General features: G+C 40.0%; 1 protein-coding gene across 10 annotated transcripts in view; it reads left to right on the forward strand.

Moving 5' to 3' along the window:
• Positions 1-25,841, forward strand: part of AGTPBP1 (ATP/GTP binding carboxypeptidase 1) — a 77,629-nt gene that overhangs the window by 1,526 nt on the left and 50,262 nt on the right. For 3 of the 10 annotated variants that reach the window (XR_010468953.1, XM_065045840.1, XM_065045848.1), the window contains exons 1-6: positions 9,136-9,312; positions 19,182-19,313; positions 20,338-20,408; positions 24,352-24,482; positions 25,030-25,097; positions 25,497-25,560. Coding sequence is in view for 8 of the 10 variants with exons in the window: in XM_065045840.1 (XP_064901912.1) it covers positions 20,377-20,408; positions 24,352-24,482; positions 25,030-25,097; positions 25,497-25,560 (295 nt within the window). In the remaining 2 variants the exon portion in view is untranslated. Of the gene's footprint in view, positions 1-20; positions 116-9,134; positions 9,313-9,426; positions 9,616-10,459; positions 10,540-19,081; positions 19,314-20,319; positions 20,409-24,351; positions 24,483-25,029; positions 25,098-25,496; positions 25,561-25,841 lie in introns of those variants that run through there. The other 7 variants (XR_010468952.1, XM_065045842.1, XM_065045845.1 and 4 more) reach the window with 6 other exon arrangements.

Consider the following 25,841-nt stretch of genomic DNA (forward strand, 5'->3'; position numbering starts at 1 on the left):
CTATTTGTGTTTCTGTGCAGGCTGCATGGTAGCACTTATGAGCTGGTTTTTGTGAAGTAATTGTGGCAATCTCAGTCCAGTTCTCAGTAGACCAAAGGATGCATCGTAACTAACTGTAAGCAATTACCATTTCTCTTAGCAAAAATACCAGACATCAAAAATGAACAGCAGGTTGATTATGTGTGTGTGTGAAATAAGCATAGAAATTAAAAAAGTTAGCACATGTTCACTGCAGTAACCCTTAAGCTGCGATGTTTTGTTTGGAGAACATCAAAGCACTTTAACCTGACATGATACAATGAAGTGCACTGACAGTGCTGTGAAGAGCTGATCTAACTTCTGGTCCATGTGACACTTGCATGGGAACATCCAGAGAAATAAAATGGCTTTTTACTTATTTTTAGGTTCCGGACACACAGTTCTTTTTTGGGGGGGACAGTTATTAGTATTTAAAATGTACTGGTGTTTAATACAAAAGTATCCCTCTTTTTCTTAGTCATGCACACATGTGTGGGATCCACAAGGTAGTCCTCAAGGCTAAGCAAACAGAAAAGGAAAGCAACCTCCAGATAATTCTTGGTGGTTGTGCCTAGACCATGTTGTGTGCTTCCTTCGTGGTGAAATGGGAATAGATTAAATGTAAGAATTACTAGAAACTTGCTTCAGTGTTAATTATGGAGTTCCTGTAATGCAGTAAGAACACTTCATCATATATTTGACTTAAATAGGCTGCTTTGTTTAAAAAAATGTCAGCTAACCATGTACCAGTTTAGGATGTAGTCAGTTGACTGCCTACTATTTTTGTCTTTCCAAAGTGATGTTACATTAATTCTGAAGGTACTGATTTATTTTGTATGATTTTGTAATACAAAGTATATTTTTACACTGCAGGAACCCATACTAAAGCATTATGAATTTGTTAAGTATACTGGAGAGGAGAAATGAGCAAACTTGTCCTCTACTGTTTGCTTAAGAAAAAAAAAATCCTGTAAAATGCATCTTAACCAATGTAAGCAAAAAGGCATCTACAGTCTTTGAAGTACTGAGTGCACAAAGGTTAATTAAATCAAATGGAAAAATATAATTTACCAATAAATTATGTTTATAATGTATTCTCTGGATGCTATTCTTAAACCATGCTAAATAAATTGAAGTAGATTTAAGAGGTAAGTATCCTTTCTTCCTCTAACGACCAAGAATCTTAGGCATGTAAAGTTACACATTGACCTGTTTGTACAAAATTTTATCATTTGTCATTTTCTGAATAACACAGAGAACCCTCCTCTCCCTCAAGAAGTGTCTTAAGTTCATTGTGGGAAGAGATGTCACTTTGTTAGCTTTCCCCCCCAAGAAGCAGGTATCTCATAGTCATTTTGAAGATCATTCTTTACCTTTTGCCTTGCTTAAAGTACATCTGATTTTTCAGGAGCTTACTGTTTCTTTGCATGCCCTTATTAAGGAAAGTAATAGGTACAGGGAGAAAAGGAAAATGGAGAGGTAAAGGTATTCAAATACTTTCATAAATAGAATGAATGTGACCTTCCACTGGGACAAAGTCTGTTTTAATTCTTGCTGTTCTTTAATGTGCCTGTACATAGGAGTACCGAAACAGGCTAGGCAGATTTAACTAGTATGGGTTAAGATTTAGTTGGGAACAGTGAGTAGCCAGGCGATAATGACAAAGGAAGAGGATAGGATCTCTGTATATGAAGGAATTTACCACAAGCTATTCCAGATTAAGGGCCTATCTAAAACCAAAACCTGAAAAACTTCCCCAGTTTGCAGCTTTATAATACTTAGCTGACAGCTTTGTCATAATATAAACTGTCAAAATCTGGTGCACTGATATAACTGAAAATACCTATGATCATAGTCAGGACATGAAGAAATAGCAACATATTTCCCTTAGTGCGCAAATTAAATTATATACGTTTTTGTTTTGTTTTTAACTGTGAGTATGGAGGTTCTTGTTTACTGAAGCACATGAAATTCACTCTTGGTTATGGTGTTTGGTTTATTTTTATGTTAATATCCTGCATATATAAATTAAACATGATTGTCAGTAGGTATATGGAAAAAAAGTGGTGGACTTGGTGTGAGCCTTTGAAACACGGTGCATCGCTTTAGAGATTTGTCCCCTTCTTGCACTGAAAAACAACACCCACTCATTCGCACGCCCAGTCCCCAGAACACTTAGATTAAAATATTCACCAGGGTACAAATCTATACATCTGAATTACTCTGTGCAAAGAATATTGATGGGTTATTTCATTCGTAGTACAAAAGCAAAAGTAGCTGAATGAACCACAGATGTGAAGTTAAACTGAAATACTTTTGTATGCATTGAAATACAGACGTAATAGAGCACAAAAGATCTTCTCAAAGGTGAAGAAGAACAGAGGCTATGCTGGAAAAGTACCAAGTGTTGTAATAGTCAAGGAGGAATGGCATATCTAGAGATAAAAAGCCAAAAATAAATTCTCCAGTGTGTATGTAGAGACAAGCGTTTGCTTTCAAATGAGGGAGTAATTGTTTTTCAAAATTAAGGAGAGCTGATAACAGTGTTCTTCGTCTGGAACTGGCTGGGTATGTTCAGTGCATAGGAGTACAGAAAGAGACAACGCAGATTTGACTACTACAGGTTAAGATTTAATAGGGAACAACAATTAGCCAGGTTTACAAAGGAAAAGGATAAGATCTTATAATATTTATACATTGCTACCTATTAAAATATATTGAAGAACTTTTTATTTTCTCCTTGCTTTTCCTGCTTCCAGAGGGGATAGCCATTAACTTTTTAAATTATTTGTGATTTTTTTAGCTGTATGGCCTTATCCTGAAAGTCACACTGTACAGCTTGCGTAGTAGAAAATGTTAGTTTCACAGACTATAAACATGCCGTTGGGAGTGGGGAGCCTGTATTTGAAAACTTGTTTGTCTGTGTAAACATCAGCATATTTAATGTGATATGATTTGTGTAAGCATAAAAGCTGCCTTTTTAGCTTATGCTGGACACCTCTGAGGTCCTTGCCTTTCCACATTGTGTGTATATTGACATATATTTGTTACTTTTTTTATAAGTGCTTGGATTGTCCTGTTAAGAAGTATATTCCTATGACTGAATTCTTTACAAATACCAAAATCAGAGACTTAGTTTTTTGTGGAACCTGTTCTGCTCCACAAGACAGTATTAGTGTTGCTGCTATTTGCAGGGAAGGGTACCTGGCTCCCTGTCAAGTTTGCACTTAATGGCAATATAATTTGCCTTCATCTTATTTGCAGAACACCACAGATTAGTTATTTTCTCAGGCTAAATAAAATGTTGATTGTTTACTGTAGTCTTGTGTGCCTGTCAAAGATTATACTTGAAATATTATGAAATTTTGTGAAATCAAAAGAAAAATGAACCATTATATTAACTTTGTAGCATCACATAAGTGTTTAGAGTTGCATTCTGTTCAATGTAACTTTTAAGTATATCTTTAGAAAAGATTCAATGGATAAACTATTCACTTTTGCACACAGTAATGTGTTCAAAACCAAACAAAGCTAGGGCAGATTTCTGCAGTAAGTAAACCACATCTGAATTTGAGAGAATTATTACGTAAATAAGAACAGCAGTGGCCTGCTACTGTATTTGTACACCAGAGTCAAGTTTTCTAAAGGTAAATTTTTTCTCTGTAGAAATAAATCCTAAAGTTGGAATCACTTTATCTACCAAAAAAACCCAAAAAACAAAACAAAACAAACCCTAGGTTCAATCAATCAATTAACTTTAACTTCCCACAAGCAGATATTTTGCTAGTAAAAACAGGAGTTCTGCATAGAACAATCCTTTAGGTGAAGTAATTAAGATTATTGCAGTCCCCATCTCCCACCCAAAAGAAAACTTTTATCTTCTGCATTCTGTGTTTTCACTAACAGTGAGAAAAGTTAATGGGTTTCAGTAACCAATACAAGTATTTGTATTAAGCACATTACTATCACTTCTATAACTTGTTCTTTATTAAATTAAATTAAACTTTTTGCCAGTCTTAAAATAATTTTATCTACTGCTGTATGTTCTTTATTTAGTAGAGAATTCTCACATTTGTACCTATTTTTTCTTTCATGTGCCAGGACACATACAGAGCTGTTTTAAAACATTATTTTCTTAACTAACTTAAGTAAAGTGACTTGGACTTCAGATTTAAAAAACCAGAGATTTTTATCTACACCCTCCTTATTTGCTCTTTACTTGCCAGAGCCTGCTTGACACTATTTTTGTCTTTGCCTGAGTCATACTTGAATTTATTCCACATCTTTTGCTTTGCTTTAGACAAAGTTATGCATTTAAAACAGTTCCATTAATAGAACTACACGGAAAACTTGTAGCTGTACTGTTTGCTGTTTTAAAGTATTCTCTCTTAATTCTTGTCCAATGTAACTACTGTTATGAAACAAGTGAGACTGTTCCTACCTATTGCCAGTGTGCTGATAAATTCCTGTGTTGTTTACCTGCATTCTTCTAGTTCATGGTAGAAAACTGGAGTAACGTAAGGTAGGAGAGGGAGGGATCTCTTCCAAATATACTTGTATTTTCTGATTGTAACCCATAGGTTTACAAGTTCTAGGAAGCATAATTAATGTTGCATTATTCACTGGAGAAATACCAAGTGAGTAATAAAATCAGGATGACTGGTTATATGGCTTAATTATTCCTATCCATTCATGTTAATATGTTGGGAAGGGGACTTCAGAAAACATAATCAAGCATTTGTGCATATGATGATGGACTAAGAACTTTGTTATACCACTTTAAACTTGAAGTAGCTCCACCATAACTCTAGTTGACTTTCCTGATTTAATGGGTAGAAATGACTGATGCAGTTTGGCTACACCAGACCCAGATGGGAGGACTGGTATCTCCTGCCTGTCACAGCTATGCAAAAGTGGTTCCCTGCTCCTAACTTGTGTGGTTTCTGCCAGGAAAGCAGCTTTGTTCTGTGTTGGGAAGGTACTGACGTGTGTGTTGTCCGTGCAGATCATCTGTGGACCATTGTGTGGATGATAAGCAGGACTTTATAATGTTGTAGCACCATCTGAGTTAAAGGAGTAACAAGCAGTAACTGTAGACCATTCTTCAGGTGAATCAGCCCTAAGGAAAAGTTGCCAACTTCCCCAAAATGCAGTTACTTCCTAGGCAGTAGAAAACTTCCTAGTCTACCTGGAGCCTGGATCAAGGATATCGCTAGAGAGCTCCCCAGACTGGTGCACCCGACAGACTACTACCCGCTGCTGGTCTTCCAGACAGATGGGGAGGAAGCTGCTTCCCGTAGTCTGAGGGGAATGAAGAACGATTTCAAGGTCTTGGGAAGGATGGTGAAAGACTCAGGGGCTCAAGTGATCTTCTCTTCACTCCTTCCATCTTCAAGGGACGATGTGGGATGGAATAGGAAAATTCAGTCTCTAAATGGTTGGCTCCAAGACTGGTGCTACAGGCAGGGCTTTGTATTTTTTGATAATGGTTGGTTTTATAAGACACCAGTCCGGACAGTGTCACACGGGAAAGGTTTATCTCGCAGGGGCAAAAGGATGCTGGGGCAGGAATTAGCTGGGCTCATTTGGAGAGCTTTAAACTAGGCTCGAAGGGGGATGGGGTTGTAGCTGGGCTTGTCCCAGTGGGGCAGCATTCTAAAACTGATGAGGACCGGGTGGCCTCCTATGCCCCTAGGGAGAAATTGGTGTGCTCTGCTCGCTCCCTGAAATGCCTGTACACCAATGCGCGCAGCATGGGGAATAAGCAGGAGGAGTCAGAATCCTGTGTTCGGTCGGGAGATTATGATCTGGTGGCAATTACAGAAACATGGTGGGACAGTTCACATGACTGGAATGTGGTCATGGATGGCTATGCCCTTTTCAGGAAAGACAGGCCAGCCAGGCGTGGTGGTGGAGTTGCTCTCTATGTGAGAGAGCAACTACAATGTACTAAATTCTGCCCAGGAGTGGATGACGAGCGAGTTGAGAGTGTATGGGTCAGGATCAAGGGGCAGGCTGGCAGGGGTGACACTGTTGTGGGCGTCTGTTACAGGCCACCAGATCAGGCTGAGGAAGTTGTTGAGGCCTTCTATGGGCAGCTGAGAGTGGCCTCAGAGTCACAGGCCATGGTTGTTGTGGGGGATTTTAACTTCCCTGATGTTTGCTGGAAGGACCATTCAGCCAGCCAGCCACAGTCCAGGAGGTTCCTCCAGTGCATTGATGATAACTTCCTCATGCAGATGGTGGAGGAGAGGTGCACTGCTGGATCTCTTCCTCACTGACAAGGAGGGTCTGGTCAAAGCAGTAAAGGTTGAGGGCTGCCTGGGTTGCAGTGACCACGAGATGGTCACTGCATCTTGTGTGGCAGGAACGGAATAGCAAGTAGAATTGCAACCCTGGACTTAAGCAGGGCTAACTTTGGCCTTTTCAAGCAATTGCTGGGGGAAATCCCATGAGCAAGACTGCTTGAAGGAAAAGGGGCCCAAGATAGCTGGATTGCATTCAGAGATTGCTTCTTCCACGCTCAGGATCAGAGCATCCCCACACGTAGGAAGTCAAGGAAGGGAGCCAGGAGGCCTGCATGGTTGAATAGGGATCTGTTGGGTATGCTAAAGCAGAAGAGGAGAGTTTACAGGTCATGGAAGCAGGGGCTGGCCGCTTGGGAAGAATATAAGGCTGCTGTTAGAGGATGTAGGAAGGCAGCTAGGATAGCCAAGGCCTCCTTAGAATTACAGCTGGTGAGAGGGGTCAAGGACAGCAAAAAGAACTTTTTCAAATACATAGCAGATAAAACTAACACCAGAGGCAATGTAGGCCCACGGATGAACGGGGTGGGTGCCCTGGTGGCAGAAGATACAGAGAAGGCAGAATTACTGAATGCCTTCTTTGTATCTGTCTACTCTGCCGGAGGCTGTCCTGGGGAGCCCTGTACCCCTGAGACCCCGGATGAAGCCAGGTGAATGGAGGAGTTTGCTTTAGTCGATGAGGACTGGGTTAGGGAGCAATTAAATAGTCTGGACATCCATAAATCCATGGGTCCAGATGGGATGCATCCGCGGGTGCTGAGGGAGCTGGCTGAAGTCATTGCTGGACCGCTCTCCATCATCTTTGCCAAGTCTTGAGAAACGGGGGAGGTGCCCGAAGATTGGAGGAAAGCAAATGTCACTCCAGTCTTCAAAAAGGGCAAGAAGGAGGACCCGGGTAATTATAGACCGGTCAGCCTCACCTCTGTCCCTGGGAAAGTAATGGAACAGCTTATCCTTGGTGCCATCTCAAGGCATATCAAGGATAAGAGGGTTATTAGGGGCACTCAGCATGGCTTTACCAAGGGTAAGTCGTGCTTGACCAACCTCATAGCCTTTTATGAGAATGTAACAAGGTGGATGGACGATGGCAGAACGGTGGATGTGGTCTACCTTGACTTCAGTAAAGCCTCTGACACAGTCTCCGACAGCATCCTCACAGCTAAGTTGAGGAGGTGTGGTGTAGACAATAGAGTAGTGAGGTGGGTTGCCAACTGGCTTAAGGAGAGAAGCCAGAGAGTGGTAGTCAATGGTGCGGAGTCTAGTTGGAGGCCAGTATCTAGTGGAGTGCCTCAGGGGTCAGTACTGGGGCCAATATTATTCAATATATTCATTAACGATTTAGACAAGGGAATAGAGTGTACTATCAGCAAGTTTGCTGATGACACTAAGCTGGGAGGAGTGGCTGACACGCCAGAAGGCTGTGCTGCCATCCAGCGGGACCTGGACAGGCTGGAGAGTTGGGCGGGGAATAACCTAATGAAATTTAACAAGGGAAAGTGTAGAGTCCTGCATCTGGGCAGGAACAACCCCAGGTTCCAGTATAGGTTGGGAAATTACACATTAGAGAGCAGTGTAGAGGAAAGGGACCTGGGGGTCCTGGTGGACAACAGGATGACCATGAGCCAGCACTGTGCCCTTGTGGCCAGGAAGGCCAATGGCATCCTGGGGTGTATTAGAAGGGGGGTGGTTAGTAGGTCGAGAGAGGTCCTCCTTCCCCTCTACTCCGCCCTGGTGAGACCCCGTCTGGAATATTGTGTCCAGTTCTGGGCCCCTCAGTTCAAGAAGGACAGGGAACTGCTGGAGAGGGTCCAGCGTAGGGCAACGAAGATGATTAAGGGAGTGGAGCACCTCCCTTATGAAGAAAGGCTGAGGGAGCTGGGTCTCTTTAGTTTGGAGAAGAGGAGACTAAGGGGGGACCTCATTAATGTTTATAAATATATAAAGGGTGAGTGCCAGGAGGATGGAGCCAGGCTCTTCTCGGTGTAAACAATGATAGGACAAGGGGTAATGGGATCAAGCTGGAACACAAGAGGTTCCGCTTAAATTTGAGAAAAAACTTCTTCTCAGTGAGGGTGCCAGAGCACTGGAACAGGCTGCCCAGGGGGGTTGTGGAGTCTCCTTCTCTGGAGACATTCATAACCCACCTGGACATGTTCCTGTGTGACCTCACCTAGGCGTTCCTGCTCCAGCAGGGGAATTGGACTAGATGATCTTTTGAGGTCCCTTCCAATCCCAAACATACTGTGATACTGCGATACCGTGATAGTATCTTTGTGATACCAGAAATTGTGCGTAAGACAGTAGCTGCAAGTGCTGTAGCTGAGTGTATTTTGAAAGGAAAGGTGAATAAAAGTCTGTACAATTTAAAGGGTCTTAAATCTGCTTTTTACTGAATTAGAATGGGTAAGTCCATTGTTACACAATGTTATCGGGAAAGGAACGTTGTGTATTTCTGTTAGGAACTGTGCCTTTATCATGGGCAGAAATTATATGTGAACTGGATTTGAATTTACCAGGCTTCACTCAAGGGCTGTTTCTTTTAAGTTTTGCCAGGCGCCTCGGTGGCCGCAGGGAAGGCCCGCCGTAGCACCGCATGCTAGGCGGGCCGCAGGAAGGCCGCCCGTGGCCGGGCGGGGGCCTGCCCAGCTTCCCCTCGCTGCCTTCTCCGGCCCCGCCGCCGCGGCCTCCGCTCCCCGACCTGCGCTGGCCGGCAGCGTGGCGCTGCCGCACAGGCCGGGCGGCGCCGGGCGCCTGCGCGAGGCCGCGGCGGGGCGGGGGCCGTGACGCGCTGCGGTGCGATGCGGGCAGGTTCCTGCCGCCGCCGCTCGCATGACGAGGGCGAAGGCGCAGCGCGGAGCCGCCGCCCCAGCGCGGCACGGCGCCCCCGCCTGAGCGCCGCGGGGCGAGGGGCACCCATCCTGCCGCCTCGCCCGTCCCGCAGGGAGCCTGCGGGGCAGACCCCGCCCTCGGGACGGCGGCTGCCGCCAAGGTGAAGCCCCGCGAGGGGCGCCGCAGCGAGGCCAGGGCCGGGGCCAGGGCCAGGGCCGGGGCCAGGGCCAGGCGAGGCGCCCGCGGGGAGGGGCCGGGGCTGAGGCGAGGCAGAGTGGGGTGGGCCGGGGCGGGGCCCCGCAGCCCGGCAGCCAGCCCCGTGCCGCCTATTCGCGGTGCCGGGCGGCGGGCCCAGCCCTGGCGGGGAGCGGCGCGTGTACGTGAGGCCACACGGGCACGGTAGGTCCCTCCGAGAGCCGCGCCCTGCGTGTTCGCACCTGCGGAGGCGGTTGCGGGCCCTACGGTAGGAGCGGTGCCTGATTTCGGGGCGTGGCCGGGGGGTCGCGTGAGCCGGTGTTTTAGTGGCACTGAGCCTGCCGGTGGCCGAAGGGTGTGTTGGTTTGTTCCCGGTGTACGATGCGTTTCGTGGTGCGTTCGGACGCGCTTCCAGGCTGTGCGAGGTGGCATTACAGAGAAACTTTTATGCTTGGCGAACCGGAAAGGCTGTGGGTGGCCCCCTGTCCCGCTGGCCTCGTAACGCCGTGGCTGTGTGGCCCCCTCCTCTCCCGGGCGGTGTAACCTCGTGTGGGTACTGCACGGAAAACGCTGGAATTACACTTCGTGTGCCATGCGACATAGCCAGCTCAACATCTCTTTAGCTTAATGCTCCTTTGGTAGGAGTGCTGAACATTTTGGGTTTTTTCCTGCTCTCTCTTACAGTTGTGGAAATCCAGCACAGCAAGTATTTCTGTAGGTGTCAGTTCGAATGCTTGACAGAGAATTTGAGGGATAGGGTGGGATAGCGTTTTTCTTAAGCATAAACTGCTTTCAGGCATTGAGCTTTGTCAGATATTCAGGGATCCTGACCTGGATGAGCTTTTATTATGTACAGTTACAGCTGTTAGTTTTCCGTGGTATATTATGGGCAGAGATGAGATTCTTCTATGTAGCTGTATGGTCTGAAAACAGTATGAAACTTCTGTATTGCCTTGTGCTATGAATGTTGATTTTTCCGTGTTTATTTTTCTGTCATGAGGAAATTAGTTTTCCAACGGGTGTATTTCCACTGATGATGTTCTTTTAGAGAAATGCCTGTGTGAACTGCATTTATAGGTTATATTTCATGAAAAGGCTTCCTTGTTTTTCAGGTAGCTTTCAGTGTGTATTGCACTGCTGCATATAATGATACGTGACAGGATGCTGCTGATGGGATAGCCCCACCTTCTGGGTAATCCTTGAATGAAATAATACTTGTGACCTAAGAGTTTTTCTGGAGACTGTACCTCATTATGTGTGTTGTGATTCCAAGTCTGTGCTGAAGTATCTTTTTATTTTGGGGGCTGGGCAGTGGCAAGATAATATCCTTTTCTGGAGACCTTCCTATTCAATGTCAAGATAGTTTTATCACGTGCCCCTATTTGAGCAGAACAATTTTTTATTGTTAGTTTCTGACGTCTCAGTTCACTATTGTGATATTTTTTTATGCCAGCCTAAATTAAGGGAAGTACATTACTGCTTTTGAAAGCTTCATAAAAATAGGTTTCTCCTGTATTTTTTTTGTTTGTTTTTGTTTTTGTTTGTTTGTTTTTAAGGCAAGTATTGCAAACCAAGGAGTAATCTTAGTGTGTGAAGTGATACCTGATCTGTGTTTTGCGTGAAGTGCTACTTGATTCCAGGTGTAGCTTTCGGTTCAGGTTTTGGAGATGGCAGTTTTCATATGAAACTTAAATTTTCATATTCAAGACATTCACAAATTGTATTCCACATGGAAGCTTTTGAACTTGAAAAATATTCAGTTTTCTTGGTAGTAGATGGTCATACACAAGCAGCTGGTTTATATTAGTTAGCTTACTGCTGCTGGGAGCAACTTGCCTGAAATTATGTGTGAGAAGCTCCATTAGAGAGGAAAGACTGAGGAGAACGCTGTCTGAAGGTCTCTTGGCTTACAGAAGGAGCTTGCTATTTCACCTCGTGTTTAGGTTTTAGTCTAGGGAAGGCATTCAGCTTGTCACTCAGCAACTTGTCAGCAATGTATCTTATGATTAGAGACTTCACAGTATTTAAAATTCATGGTGATACTCTGCAGGACATAGCTGGGAACCACCTGTTTTTTGGCTCTTGATGTGTTAGTTGAAACTCCTCCTTGAATTCCATATCTGCAAGCTGCTTGCTCTTAGGAGATGGCTACTGTGATATGAATTGCTTATGTCTGAAAAAACTGAATGCTGCTCAGGTCACCCTGGCTTTGGAATAGAACTGCAGTAACTGAAGTGTTTAAACTCTTAACTTAAAGGACTTAGAGGGCAAGTGAGGATTTTTGGAGTGAGTGTGAGAGCGCTGAGCAAGGCAGCTGCTTTGACGAGGGCTTAGGAGAGATTTGTAATGGCAGTGTGTCTTTAGGTATGTTTTCAAGCCCTGCCACTATCCACAGCTTAACTGTCAAATATCCTGTGCTAAGCATCAAGAAGATTATGAACTGTTCAGTGTGTGCCCTGGATACATGGACAATTCAGCACAGTTCACATTTGGAAATACAGTTTTGTAACAGTTAAACGTAGAAAGATGCAGTAGTGGAGGAGGAAAGCACTCAAACATCCTTTCGTTCTTTTGCAACAGCTGCAGAGGTGACAGTTCTGAAACTGTCATCCTAAAAGCTTCATGTGTTAAAAGGCATATACTGATTTTCAGCATGTCTTTAAAAAAACCTTACAATTTACGAGAAGCAGAATGTCCAGGGTTTTTTAAAACTAGGCTTGAGAGTTTGCTCTAACTCACCTGGTGAACTATAAGCAAGTTTAGATGTTTGGGTTGATTTCTTTACAGACTGACCTTAGCCATCAAGACAGTGTAAGGCAATGTAAGCCAAAGGAGAAGCACTGGGTTAGGTGCTGGAAAGCACCTCTGACATTTAGCACTGCATCGCTGAACCATTTCCAAGAGCTGGGGAAAGTTACTGGGTTTCCAGTTCTTGTTCAGTATTTGGAGTAGAGAAATGCTTTGTTTCTGCTATGATTGTCCTTTCCCTCCTGGCTATTTTTATTGCCCTCCCTCTTCCTCCCTCTGCCATTCACCTTCTGCCTGATGAAGAGGGTTATGCTAGCTGAGCAAGAAGTAGCTGACTTTTGCATTATTTCTGTCAGCTTAAATCATGCAAGTTTTGAACGTGATAGTCTGTGAGCCTGGTGATGGCAAGTTTGTCATGTCTTGAGGAGTAACCTTACGCTTGCTGTGCTAGTAACTTTCTAGGAGCTTCTTTTCAGGCAAGAAATAAAGTGTCATTTTCTTATTTTGCTCTTTTCCCAATGACTTTTTTTTTTTCTCTCTCTCTCTCTTTTTTTTTTTTTTTTTTTTTTTAAAGGGAATCATTATTAAATATTTACAGATTATTTTCTTGGCTACATGTATCAGAATTTCTTTTTCTGGTTAGTGGCATTAGGGAAGTTTCTTTTCCCTGGTTTAGTTTATTTGGAAGATACAGCATAGAGCTGCTTGAGCTGGGGAACTCCTGAAGAGGGACCCTCACCAGGAAAATCTTGGACAATGATACCCCCACAATCCAAGCCCCCACTCCTTGCACGTCTCTCCAAACCAACTGCAAAATTAGTGTTTGGGGGTTTCCCATTCTTCTTTGGGTCTCATAATTTTTGTCAGGTGGGCTGTCAATTATAGGTCTGACCTCCAGTTGCTATTTTGTACCTGTAGGTGGAGAATATAAGTTATTGACAACAGCCAAAATATTCTTCTGTTAGACACCATTCTATTCCTTTGCTTGTCTCCAGGGTCGCAGCTCCCCTTGTCTGCTAGCTTGAAGACTTTTTTACTTAGCAAAGAAGAAAGTTTAAAGATTCACAGCCTTCAAAAGTTAGAGTAAGCAAACTTACTTATGCTGAGTGGATTCTATATAAGCATTTTCTAATCAACTTCTGTAAGAAGCAGTACACCCAATAATTCAGTAATCTAAGGCAGTCTATTCCATAACAGTGTACTGGTGGTAATCAGCTGTATTACATAGTTGGCAAGCTGCTGTACAGGCTTTGGTGCTTCAGCCTGCTGCAAAGCTTTATGTATGTCATTTTGAATGTCTGGAGTTTACTGCAGTTTATCTAGTCACATCAAGAAGTCAGTACTGTGCTATAATGCAGCAGTGGGTAAACTAATCAACTGACTTTTTTTGTTTCCTACTACAAATATTTATAGCAAAAGGTACAAGGAAAAGGCAGTACCTGGTTTTCAAAAGTATTTTTTTTTAGCTAGCAAAGGTTGTTAGCCTTTTCAGTTTATTTTGAGTTTGAAAATCAGACGCTTTTCCAGCAAAAACTTAGATTTTTTTTTTAATTTATTTTTTTTTTTTCCTACTCAGAGGAGTTGCTTAGCTTTAGTCATAGAATAAGTGGTTATCTTCTGCCATTTGCACATTAAGTCTTACAATTCCATCTGGAAGACAAGTATCTGTAGTTTTTCTAGTATCTTGAAGAAACTTTTTCTCATAGAAGAAGCACTTTTAATGTATTGTAGGTACGTTATTATTTTTTTATGACACTAAAAGCTTTTTGTATTGCTGCATGTTGAAGTATTAGGAAGAGGTAACTGTTTAGTGTGTACTTCAAACAATTCTGTCCTAATTTACAATTTAATTTAAGAAACAGCCAGTACTGAAAATTCTCTCTCCGGGCTGTTGGCTGGGACTTTAGTTCCTGTGAGATGCCCATTAAGTCAGATTTGGGATGGGGTGGGAAGTCTATGTTATTGCTTCCCAGTGCTTTCAGAAGAAGCTTCAGGAACTGGGCTAGGAAGAGGCAACTTCAGAAAACAGATTTTCACTCCCACATTAGTTATAACTCTTTATGTATATGTGTTCTGTTTACTAGATTGTGGTTGAGTATAATGTAGGATTTGCCAACTTGAAATTTAGTTATGAAGCTTGGAGGATTTCCCCAGGTTTTAAATCACTTGAGTTTTAAATTGGGATTATAGATACTCAAAATCTTTGTGTTTTACTGTGGATTGAGCTTTCAGGATACGAAGCATTTTGTACAAATAACTGGCATCTTGAAGTGGTCTGTGAGAGTTTTAATCTAACATTAGGTCACATGTTTTGGTTAAGGTGATTGTCCTACTTATGGTACAAGAAGATGAGATGAAGGCAGCACCACTGTGTTAGTAGCAGTGACTGGTTCTTACTGCTGCCAAAGGAAGAGCACTGTGCCATCCTGGTAAATGTTTCTTGTGTAATCTCAAGTAACATACTGCAGTTTTTCATATTGTGCAGGGATATTTAGGATGCTGGTTGTCATGATGTTGACCTGCTCTCTACAAGAATTCTGGGTAGTTTGCTGTTTGGTACTGGAATGGTGACTCTTGCTGTCATATGTTGCTGCACATCCTAGATTTTGAACACAGGGCCTGTTTACTTAGGTAAATAGTAAATAGTCTGCTCCTGCAAACAATTTACTTATATGTTTAAAAAGTAAACCACAAGTAGTATTTTAGGATTACAATTGCCTAGAGCCCAAAGAATGTTGTACTCTTTTTATATGGTCATGTTTAAACAGACTTTTTCAGTGTCTTGTAAAAGAGTATTTTGACCTGTGGACAGCTTCTGAGACTTCGGGGTGTGTGAAATGATATCCTCTTACAGGCCAGTTTGCTTATGGTTGAATCTGCTCTGGGACTGGGGGGACCCACATGTACTTCTGTAAGAGGTAGCATATCCAAGAATGCAGTCTCCTGATCCAGTGGAAGGTTTTGATTTAGCTTCTTTTTTTTGTTTGTTTTCTTTTTCTGCCTAGCATTTATGAATTTTTAAATAATTACTTTTTTTTTTTTTTTTCCCCCCAGTTCATACTCATTTCTCTGTTTTTTTAATTCATTGCTTTTTGACACAATTCTGTCATCTGAACTTTGGTTTCCTTCCTTTTTACTTGCTCCTGGTTACTTTTTTTAACCTTTCAAAACAATAGTATGATGATGAGTTAAGTGAAGTCTGTGCTCTGGCTTTGAAAACACCTTGGGATGCATCTAGCTTTGGATACAAAGCAAAATGTGGAAATATATATAGATGAACAGTCTTACAGGTTTTGCAGACTTATTATGGTAGATATGCACAATAAAACTGAACTTTGTTTTGTCTCTTCAGGAATATATATGTGATTTTTGTAATTTATTTATGATCATAAAATATTTTAATATATAGTGAACAGACTCAAAAAATACGCCTTTCTTGATATGTAAAGTATACTAGTTAAGAAAATGAGTTTCAAGAAAATAAAAAGAAAATAGAATATACTGCAAGTAGAACAGATTCAATAGTATGGGTAAACTGTGCATATCCATACTTGTGTTTGGTTTTTCTATTTTCATTTGATAAAAAGATCTTTCTTCATTGGAATGTAGTTACAAAGTATTTTGCAGGAAAGTGGGAAAATTTCAGAGATTTCAGAGGTCTCTGGCTTTCTTTTTTTTTTTTTTTAAATATTTTTATTTAGGGGGGCGGGGGGGGTGGAGGGGTGAAGAGAAGGGGGCTTGGGGGCTGGGAAGGGTTTAAGAAAATAAAATACAAAAATACTTTAAATTTTTTAGTCACACTTATGCTTCCAAGACAGACATGTTCCATGTTGAAGTGTTTTTGTCAGTTGAAGCACGTGAATTCTGTTTATTTAAACTGAGAATGTCTCTCAACTTCAGTAGCAGACAGATTATTTTTCTTTTCCCTGAGAGGGTTCTGATTGCGGGATTTTACCATGAACACTGGAGCTTTTTCAGCCTCAGGCTTTCTCAGGCGTGCTATATACATGTTGTTTCTGAACATTGCTGGTTTTGTTGCAGAGTCATTTTGTCCTGTCTGACTGGTGCTGCCCCCTTTGCCTGCCACTAGCTTGCCAGATACTGGTAGACTGTCTTTCATGGCGGTTGTTTGAAAACATACTTTTTGAGGAGATTTTTCCATTGCATGAAAATGGGCTTGATGGCAAGACAATCCAGTGTAATTCTCAAATATAGATATATATTTTAAATCTGTGTATTAGAAACTTCCAGTTTCAATGAAAAACAAAAAGAAAAAAAGTGCAACCATGAAAGCAGAGCTGCTGTTGGTTAAAAGTTTTGAGACTCAGCTGTGAGGTTACTGTGTGTTTAACATATGAGAATTTCTTTTGGATGTGATGTTATAAAAATGGCAATGAAAGTGTTCAGCACTGACGTGTTGTAATGGTGACTGTGCCTCTTTTCATAGAGTAGGGATTGGAGTTTGGTTTTATGCCTGCTGTCTTTGCTGTCCATTAGAGATTAATGGGAAATAAAAGGGAAAACCATTTACAGTGAATACACTTACCTGCAGGTTTTGGTGCAGTACAGCCATTCACTACTGTGCAGAGTTTAATTGGGTTTCTTCAGGTTTTTTTAAAGATGGTTGTTCGGAGCATGTAGAAATTCCACGTGGATGGTTTGCAGTAAGTAAGGGCTATGCTCACTTTCCTTGGAAATACACGCATCAGTTTAAATACCAGAATCTTAAAGAAGATGCAAAGAGAGCTACGTGGCAGTGCATGCAAAGTATTTGGTTAGTAGCATTCGGGTTTTTTTAATTCCTTCTTTCCATTATTAAGTAGATGATAGGGAGTAAATTTGATTATTAGGTGGCTTTCTATTATGGTATGAAGTTCCCAATATTTGTGTGAAAATAAAAAAAGATTTCTCTGGGAGAGAAGACAAAACGAGGGAAATGGAACAGGCACTGGCCTGATTTTAGAGAAGTGGATTTTTATTTATTTTCTTATTTTTTTGAGACAGATTGCATTTCAAGTTTCTCTTTCCCCAAAGCAGTAAGTAAATGCATGCCGAAAATGGGACTGAGACACTGCTTTCTGGAAGAATCAGGAGCCAGTTTTGACTGTGGATCAGATACAGATAGGTGAGATCAAGGAGAAAAGGGGGTTTTGTTTGGTGTCCCTAATGAAGAGCTTGGACAAGAAACATCATGAGTACTTGATGTGTGATCTTCAGGGGCTGCAGTAAGGGAGGAAACCTCAAACCTTGCATTCAGTAAAGAGAAGACCAAATCTAGAAGTCTCTTTGCTCACATGAAAAGAACTAGAGTTGAGGTTGTTTATATAATAGGATAGCGACATCTGGATTCTGTGACCCTGTTCATAATCCTGTCATGTTTTCTTGCACTGGCCCTGAGCTCCAGTCACCTGTGTGAGTAGAATAGTATTAGTGTTGATAATTAAGAGCACAGTAACATAATTACTATCTCCCCTTTCCTGCCCCCCATGCAGGTGGATATCCATCTTGTGTCAGTAAAATTTCCTCTGAAACTTCTTACAGTATCTGAACTATTGCTGTCTTGGGGAGGCTGAGCATCTTGTTGTTCTTCTAATGCATGTAAATCAGCTTCATATTTAGGAAGATGATGTTCTTATGAGTCCTCTGTAGTCTAACAGGCACTCGCAGTAATGCCTAATAGACGTGCTTGAATGTGATGTCTTGACAAAATGGTACTAGTTTGTTTCTTCAGCCATTGTTTTGAGCAAAAGAATTTTTTGTGATAGTGCTTGCCGTTTTGTGCAGTAGCTTTGTGGTTAGAGTAATTATTGAGAAAGCAGGAGTCTGGGTTCCATGTTACTCCATTACATTTCAGCACATGCCAAAACTTACATGAAAGGTCAATATTGGGGGGTATCCCCTGCCCTTTCCCAAGAGTTTTGCCAGTGAATGGTGAAGTTTCATAGGGCTGAAAAGATGGATCAGCAGAGAAGGTGAGTCAGTGGCTTAGTGACAAAGAATTCATGAAGAAGGGAGGAAAATACATGTAACATAAGGCATGTCTTTGTTTCTCTGAAGTGAAAAGGTGAAAATTATGTATAACTTCCTTAAGTCCATTTAATTTATCTTAGTTTTGGTAGCATTATTGCAGTGAGTGCAGCTTTGTGGTTTGGAACCTTGCCTGTCTGGAGAAATTTCCTGTGAAGGAGCTGCCTGTTTCCCCTGTGCTGGTGGGAGGATGAAGGGTATAATGTTGCACAGACAATGTGAACAGGCAGGGAGAGATTGCACAGAATCCTGCATACATCAGCTTGAAGTTTAACTAGTCGACACTCCCTGCTCTCCTGTGTTCCCTTCCAACCTGAGGCTCTTTTCTTTTAATGTCATATTTTGTCTTTTAAAGGTAGAAAAGCTGATGATAATTTACCCTCAGCTCTACTACCACTGGCAGGCAAGAGGCATTAAATGTGTTTTAAAGTATGTTTGAATTGAGATCCACGCACCTTCTGCCTTTACCTTTCTATTAATCCTTTGTTCAAAATAAGGATAATATTAGAAGTTTTTAAAATAGTTTGGAAGTCACTTTTGCGTCACCTAATAAAATATTGAAGAGAGATTTTATTACTTTAGTATGCGTAAATGTTCCACCACAGCACTCTGTATTGCTTATATATGCATTTCTATCTCTTTTTCTCCCTGGTCCTTCTGGGTTTTTTTGCAGATGTTTTTCTGCTTTTTTTTATTTGCTTGTCTTTTCTCGTTGACCTAGAGCATTTTATGCTTACTGAAAAACTTTGTGGCGAATTTAGAGAAAAAGAAAGTAAGACCTTGCAGTTCAAGATAGTTCAGCTCTGTAGCTGGCTCTGCTTGTACGGCAGTTCAGTACACTATAACCTGTACACACTGTTGGCACTGGCAGACTGTTCATCATCTCGCTGACAGCGGGTCAACGCTGCAAGCAAAATGGCACTTGACTGCTTGAATCTAGTATTTTGCCCTCAGTAAGACCTGCAGCCTGGTTTGAATAATCCAGATTTATAATTTGTGAAATTGCCTGCATTGTTGTGGACACAGCGATTCTTTTGTAACTATTCATTTTCTTTAAAGGAAGTCAAGATAGTTTATACTTGAAGGGTACTTGGACATATCTAGGACACCTGTTAACTTGAGTCAAGCTGGAATTCTTGGGAAAAGCTGAGCATTTACTTCCTGGCTGCTGGGAAAAGGTTCTGCTTTCAGGTAAGTCTGGAAGTAAGCTTGCTTCATACTTCATCTGCTTTAGGCTTTTAGCAATGGCAGAGTGGAACTTACCAGTAATAAAACCCTCATTATTTTATGTACTGACAATAACGATTTTTGAGAAGTATTACAGATTTCTCTTGGGAGGAGGGGTGGTCTGTGTGAGTATTTGACTGAATGTCTTGCCTGTATATACCAAGAGAACAAGTGCTTTGTTTTCGTTCTCACCACCCATATCTTTGAACATTGTTTTTTCCCTTTCCTCCGTGTTCTACCTTGAAACTAACCACTGTGCCGTTTGAGAACACTGCATTTGTTTGGGATTTTTTTTTTTGCAGTGGGAGTGTTTGTCATTCATACTAGATCTCAAATGGAAGTGCTGAGGTTCAGTTAATGGTCCTGTAGACTGCAACCCTAATTGCTTGGAGGCACTGTTTGAGGAAGCAGTGTACCCTGAGGACACTACTCCTTAAAAGGATAGGAAAATTGAGTCCTTAGCACGATATGGTTTGTGTCCAAGAAATGTATTCAGGTCTTGCTTAAATAAGAACACCAAACACTCCATCTTTCTCACTGTGCCTCTAGTCCTAGTTATCCTAGTTATGAAATGGCAGTCAGAAATAAGTATGTTGTGACATCTCACAACATTGTCAAGTAAGTTTAAAGAAGTGTATTTGCTAGCTTCAGCAAAAGCTTTGTTCATTTAGATTTTGTCACAGACATGAAAATATTGTCTGTTAAGCAACTGATATAAATTTCTGTTTTATGAGAATCAGACTCTGTGAGTCTGGTAGGACTGAATTATAAAGCAGAATCATACTTCATCCTTATATTGCAAGAATTTATTTTAAAAGCTGGGTCAAATAGACTGAAGAGAGAACAGCTTGTGACAGTGTCAGAAATGTAACCAATGTGAATTAACGTATTTAATATTTCTAGTGTAGACACATGAAATATAGTAGTAGTATTTCATCATTAAAGAACAAAAGATGTTGATAATTTGTAGTTATTTAATATCTTCCAGGTTATCAGAGATGGTGATTTGAAGAATCAGATTTCCGATATGAACAAACTAAAAACATCGTCTGAAAAAAGGTAAATTTAAACCTATAGTGACTTCTCAACATCAAACTATTTGAGATTTGTGAAGAAACAGTATTCATCTTAATAATAAGATAAATAAAATATAATATATGGGTCCCCAGTAAGACTGTGTTAGTTGATGTCCTGGAACACTGAAGGAGTCAATATTGATTAGTATAAAGTAGCTTCCAATTTAATAAATAACTTTTTAAATGGAAAGAATTTAGTTCAACATGTTCAAAGATAAAACATACATTAAATTTAATTGAAACAATTATCAGTTAATAACTTTTTGCGAATATTGGCAAAACATAAAATGATTTCTACTGAAGAAATTAAAGGACAAGTATATAATACTGTATAAGAACCCATGAATTTGTCCTAAGATTTATATCATTGTCCAACAATCCCGCAGTCCAACACACAGCTAGGACAAAAAAGAATGAGATTATGGAAGATTTCAAGAGTTGAAAAGTTGCTTTGCTATTTTAATGATACCTTGTTTTAGCAAACATTTGAAAAAGTTATGAGATTAGCTATGGAAGGCAACGTGTCTGTTAAGCATCAGGAAACTATTGAAAGTCTATTGAAAATTGAAATTCAGTCTTACTATTTTCTTAAGCTAGCACATGTTACACCACCTTCTTAAATCAAACCATCTGATCAGATTTTAAAAAAAAGCAATCCAAAGGTGGCAAAATAGGGAATTTTGGCTGCAGTCTTAGTTTTCTGAAATACCAATTATTTTCTAAATGAGTGGATGAATTTGCATGAAGGACATGCTCTACTGCAGATTCATTTTATGTCTTGGTATGGATTTAAAATTTGAATTTAAATACTTGCATGTAGAATCATCTTTGCTTTTGCCAACATTAACAGTGGAACAGCGTGATACCAGAGATTGGTTGTTCCTGTTTGAGAGATGGATCAAAAGAAGTAGTAACTACGCTGTTACATTTTCTACTCAGGGCATGTTAATTCCTTGGGCATTATGATAAGCGAAGTCAAACTCTCCATCAGCAATGGTTATTCTTGGAAATACTACTAATCATAATATGTAAAGTACACTGTCACAAAGAATATTAGATATTTGCAGAGTGTTTACTTAAGTGCTGTTTATTCTTCTTCGGTTATTGAATTAAAATGAAAGTTTCCATCCCTGCAATTCAAAACAGTTGTTCCCTACGTCATGAATAAATTATGGTGAGTTTAATGTACAGAGATAGCTCTAGACTAATCAAAGTATCAAGCTCTCTAAAGATTATTTGGTAACTGTGGAACTGGTCAAGGAAAAAAAAAAATGAAATAGTTTGCATTGGAATAAAATGAAAACAAACTCCCAAGTAGCCCGCCTCCTTTAAAGTAGTTTTTTAAAGGCTGTCTGTGGCATACTGAAATACAGGAGGCCTGTTTGCTGTGGGAGAAGATGGTTCCTGGTACGTCGGTGTGCTGACCGACTGCAAACAGCACTTTCAGAGGAAGGAAGTGCAGTGGGGAAACAGATGGTTTCTGATTACTTCATTTGACTGTTGTCTTTTGGAAGGATTCTTGCAAGACGAATAGCTGAAAAATGTTCTAACGTAACTGAGTTTTTATGAGCTGCCATGACAGCCATAGTAGGGTTACCATTGTGAGCAGGCACTTAGAAAGGTGTAATGATGTGTTATAGCATTTGTGTAGTGGTTGTAGTGTACAGTGAGTAATGGAGAGCTGTGAATCTAGCATTTCTTCATAACCAGAGTAAGAATGCCTAAACCTTTTTGGAGCTGATGGGACTGGAAGAAATGTCCCTGCAGTGAGGAAATTTTCTTTGAGAAGATGTTTTCTTGTTGAGGGAGTTCTGTTTCAAGTGTGAACCCCTGTAGTCCCATGTTCCTCACTGTCTGGGCAGTTGCTTCCTCTGTATCTACTCATAGCTTTCCTAATCAGAGAAGAAGGAAATCCACAAAGCTCTCTGGTTAGCTAGAATCGTGCTATATGCTTGGGCAACAGTTGAGAGGAAGGGCAAGCTTCCTTTCTGCAAGTGAGATGGTGGTATGAGGGGCATTCTGAGCTACGACATTTGAGCATAGGATGGAGAAGGAGTTTCATGCCTATGGAGACATGCAGTATATGGCATCAAATAAGCCATGTAAACTTCACTTTAGGATGTTCAAAGAAAGTCTAAATCTATTCCAGAATAGTAATTAGTGGTTGTCTTAAGAACTCGTGAGATTTGGGTTAAGTAGTGAAAGACAGAGATGGCAAACCTAGCGGTTGTGTCCGTGGGAGTCAAGGAGCAGAAAATGAGTAGCTGTAGGTTAACGATTTTATCTTCTTTGCACAGAGGATCGTGGAAGAACAAACCAAATGGGTGAGGCTGCTAACAGTCAAAGGTGGTTTGAGTTTTTCTTGAAAATGCATCTGGTTTTTCATGTATGAGAGAGTAACAGGTCCCATGAGCCAGACAGTGGCATTAAAATACAACATATGTGTTCGAAGCTTTACTAATATATGGACGATGAGAAGGGTTTGTAGGGATGATGCTTTACTTTTACAAAAGAAGCAGTATTTCAGCAACCAGAACAGATTTGTTTTACATTGAAAGATGCTTTAAAATCATAACCTATCAAATAAGCAAAGGTGATATACTTCACAATATAAAATTATTATTATTTAAGTTCTATAGCAAGTATAACCATTTCTTATTACTGATGTTAGCGTCTTCTAAGTATCTGTAATCCAAAACTACTTTTTGCTTCTGCTTCTTATTTAGATGTCAGTGCGAAAAAATAAAAGTGGTGGAAGCAGTTTCCTCAGCAGCTGTTTTACCAATTTACTTTCACAGCAGTACATCCTTTGCCATCATCTGCTTTTTTTCCTTGATTTTAACATTTTTGTCCACATCTAAACTAATTATTTTAGTAGAGTTAACTCTAAGCGTGAAACCTTTACACAGATGTAAAATATATATTAAGGAGTAATAATTCCTCATTGTTATAAACAAAACTGACGGTATTTATAAAACTGATGTTATATACTTAAGTTTTATTGCAGATAGTCAGAACAGTATGTGTTTAATATGAATTATTGTTGATTATTTCAGGACTCTAATGTTACAAAAGTGAAAAGCCAAGATAGTTTAATCCTTGGAAACCATTATTTCCTCTAGCTAATTACATGACTATAATTCAAATATTGAACATTTGTCTGAAACTTACTTTCATGTGGGAATGTGAATCTCAAGACTATTCTGAATAATTGTTATAATCTAAAACTGGAGAGCAAACAAAACAATTTCTAGATTGACTTTATTTTGAATACTGTAAATATTTACATTTATTCTTTCTCTGCAATTTACCTATGTATATGAAAACGAGGTTTGAAATTGTGTCTTATATTAAAATACATTTTCAAGGCAATTTTATGTTAGGCCACAATAACCTTGTGTGCAAAATGAATCCAGACTCTGATGATAGCTTTGGACATCTTACAATTATTTTCTTCAAAATGGTGTTCTGTTTCTTCAGCTGGTGGTTGCTGGTTTGCTGACTTTATGAATGATAATCTTTTCTTTCACTTCAAAACACCAGCCTGTAAGACAGGCAGTCTTGTGGCCAGAATGACAGGTTTGATACAGTATCCTGATACTTAAGATAAATTATACTAAATGTAAGTTATGGTAATTGACATAGGTAAACAACATTTGTACCTGTATCTGGATTTTATTTGCTGCAATTGATTTCTCTGTTCACAGTTACTCTTGAGGATGTCGTATATAATCAGTCTGCTGCAATGCAAGCTTTGCAAATTCAGTAAATTTGCCAGAATTAAGGAAAATTCAGACTTTTTTCCAATCGAGATAAAATATGAAGGCACATTAACCACTCCCCTTACTGGCATAGGATTTCTGTTGTTAGTTGTTTTTTCCTCTGATCTAGATGGAAAAACTATATGTAAAAAATCTTTCTTGTAGTATTTCTGCCAGCTCTCGGACTACATCTTTGCTGTCACAGCTGGAGAAGATCAATTTGGACTCAGTATCAGGAGAAGCAGGCAATGCCAGATATGTTACCTCAAAGATCCTTCATCTGGTTCAGAGTCAAGGTAAATGTCTACATTTGTAGTTTCAGTAGTTTTCCTTGTGAGCCTTACTTCTTGTATTTTTTCCTTGCTAGACTTTTAATTTTTGTTTCTGTTTGGTGAACGTGATTTTCCATCTGTTTTTGTCACTGATTGTTGATAACACCTGTTTAAGGCCATGTTCAGTGCTATCTGGGATAGTATTGGTTACACTGAGTAAATTTTGTATCATCTGCTACAATTTAAGTAATAGTTCACAGTGTATATATATGTGTGTATTCACATATATATGAGTGGTAGAAGTAACTGGAAGAGAGCTTTCTTGGAGATTTTTTTTCTTTACAGTTTTTTTTTTTTTCTAGGGCATGACAAGATTGTTGAACAAGTGAAAGCAAAAATGAGTTTTAAAATCACTTAAGTATTTTATTTATTTTAGTTTTATGTACATATATGCAGTTTTTAATAGGTTTTATTATTTGCAGTGTAGATTTTCTGATCAATCTGTATATGAACACATTTTTTCCTTCAAGCTAATATATTAAAAGAAAAATGATCTTTTTCCTGCTGGCAGAAAAAACCAGGAAGGAGATGACTTCTAAGGGCTCCACTGGAATAGACGTTATCCTGTCAACCCTAGAGGTAAAACCTTTTAATTTGTGTGGTTATGGGTACATAGCAGATTTTCCTTTTATCCTTGGGCTCCATATTATTAAATATGTTGTTATCCTAGCTAGTCTCCAAAACTTTCGTAGTACTGTAATGATTTGGTATGGTCTTTAAGAATTTCTCTCCCTTTATTTTTAAATATTTTAAGAAATTATTTGGCGACTGTCAGTTCTAATTAATATGCTGTGCTACAAACTTGATTTTAATTGGTTTTGTGGTTCATTCAGGCTTCATACTGGGATGGTTAGCTGGGTGGCTACATCTTAAGTTCTGTTTAATTTAGTGGTGGTAATTTGTTTGAGCTTTAAGTATTTAAACCACTGTATCCAACTTCTACATTTAGGAAAGAAATCTCTGTGGTTTCTATTGCAGAATACAAAAGATCCTCAAACTATTCTAAATATATTGAATATTCTCATTGAGGTAGTCTCAGTTGGTAAGTTTTCATTAAGAAGCAATTTGTGATTGTATTCCTGTTTTCTTCTGCAGTCTTTGGGGATTTTTTGTGTGTGTACGCGTGTGTTTGGTGGTGGGTTTTTTTGTTTGTTTGCTTGTTTTTGATGTTTGCTAAAGCTGATTTATATGCAGAATAAAAAGATCATGAAGACTGAGGTCACCTTTCACATGATGATATGCAGATAATTTATGTTGCTATGAATCTAAATCCAGCATTTTCTTGTATAGTACAGTCACATATGAAGAAAATATTGCTGTTCT

Source organism: Columba livia, chromosome Z, assembly GCF_036013475.1.
Source record: "Columba livia isolate bColLiv1 breed racing homer chromosome Z, bColLiv1.pat.W.v2, whole genome shotgun sequence".
NCBI lineage: Eukaryota > Metazoa > Chordata > Aves > Columbiformes > Columbidae > Columba > Columba livia.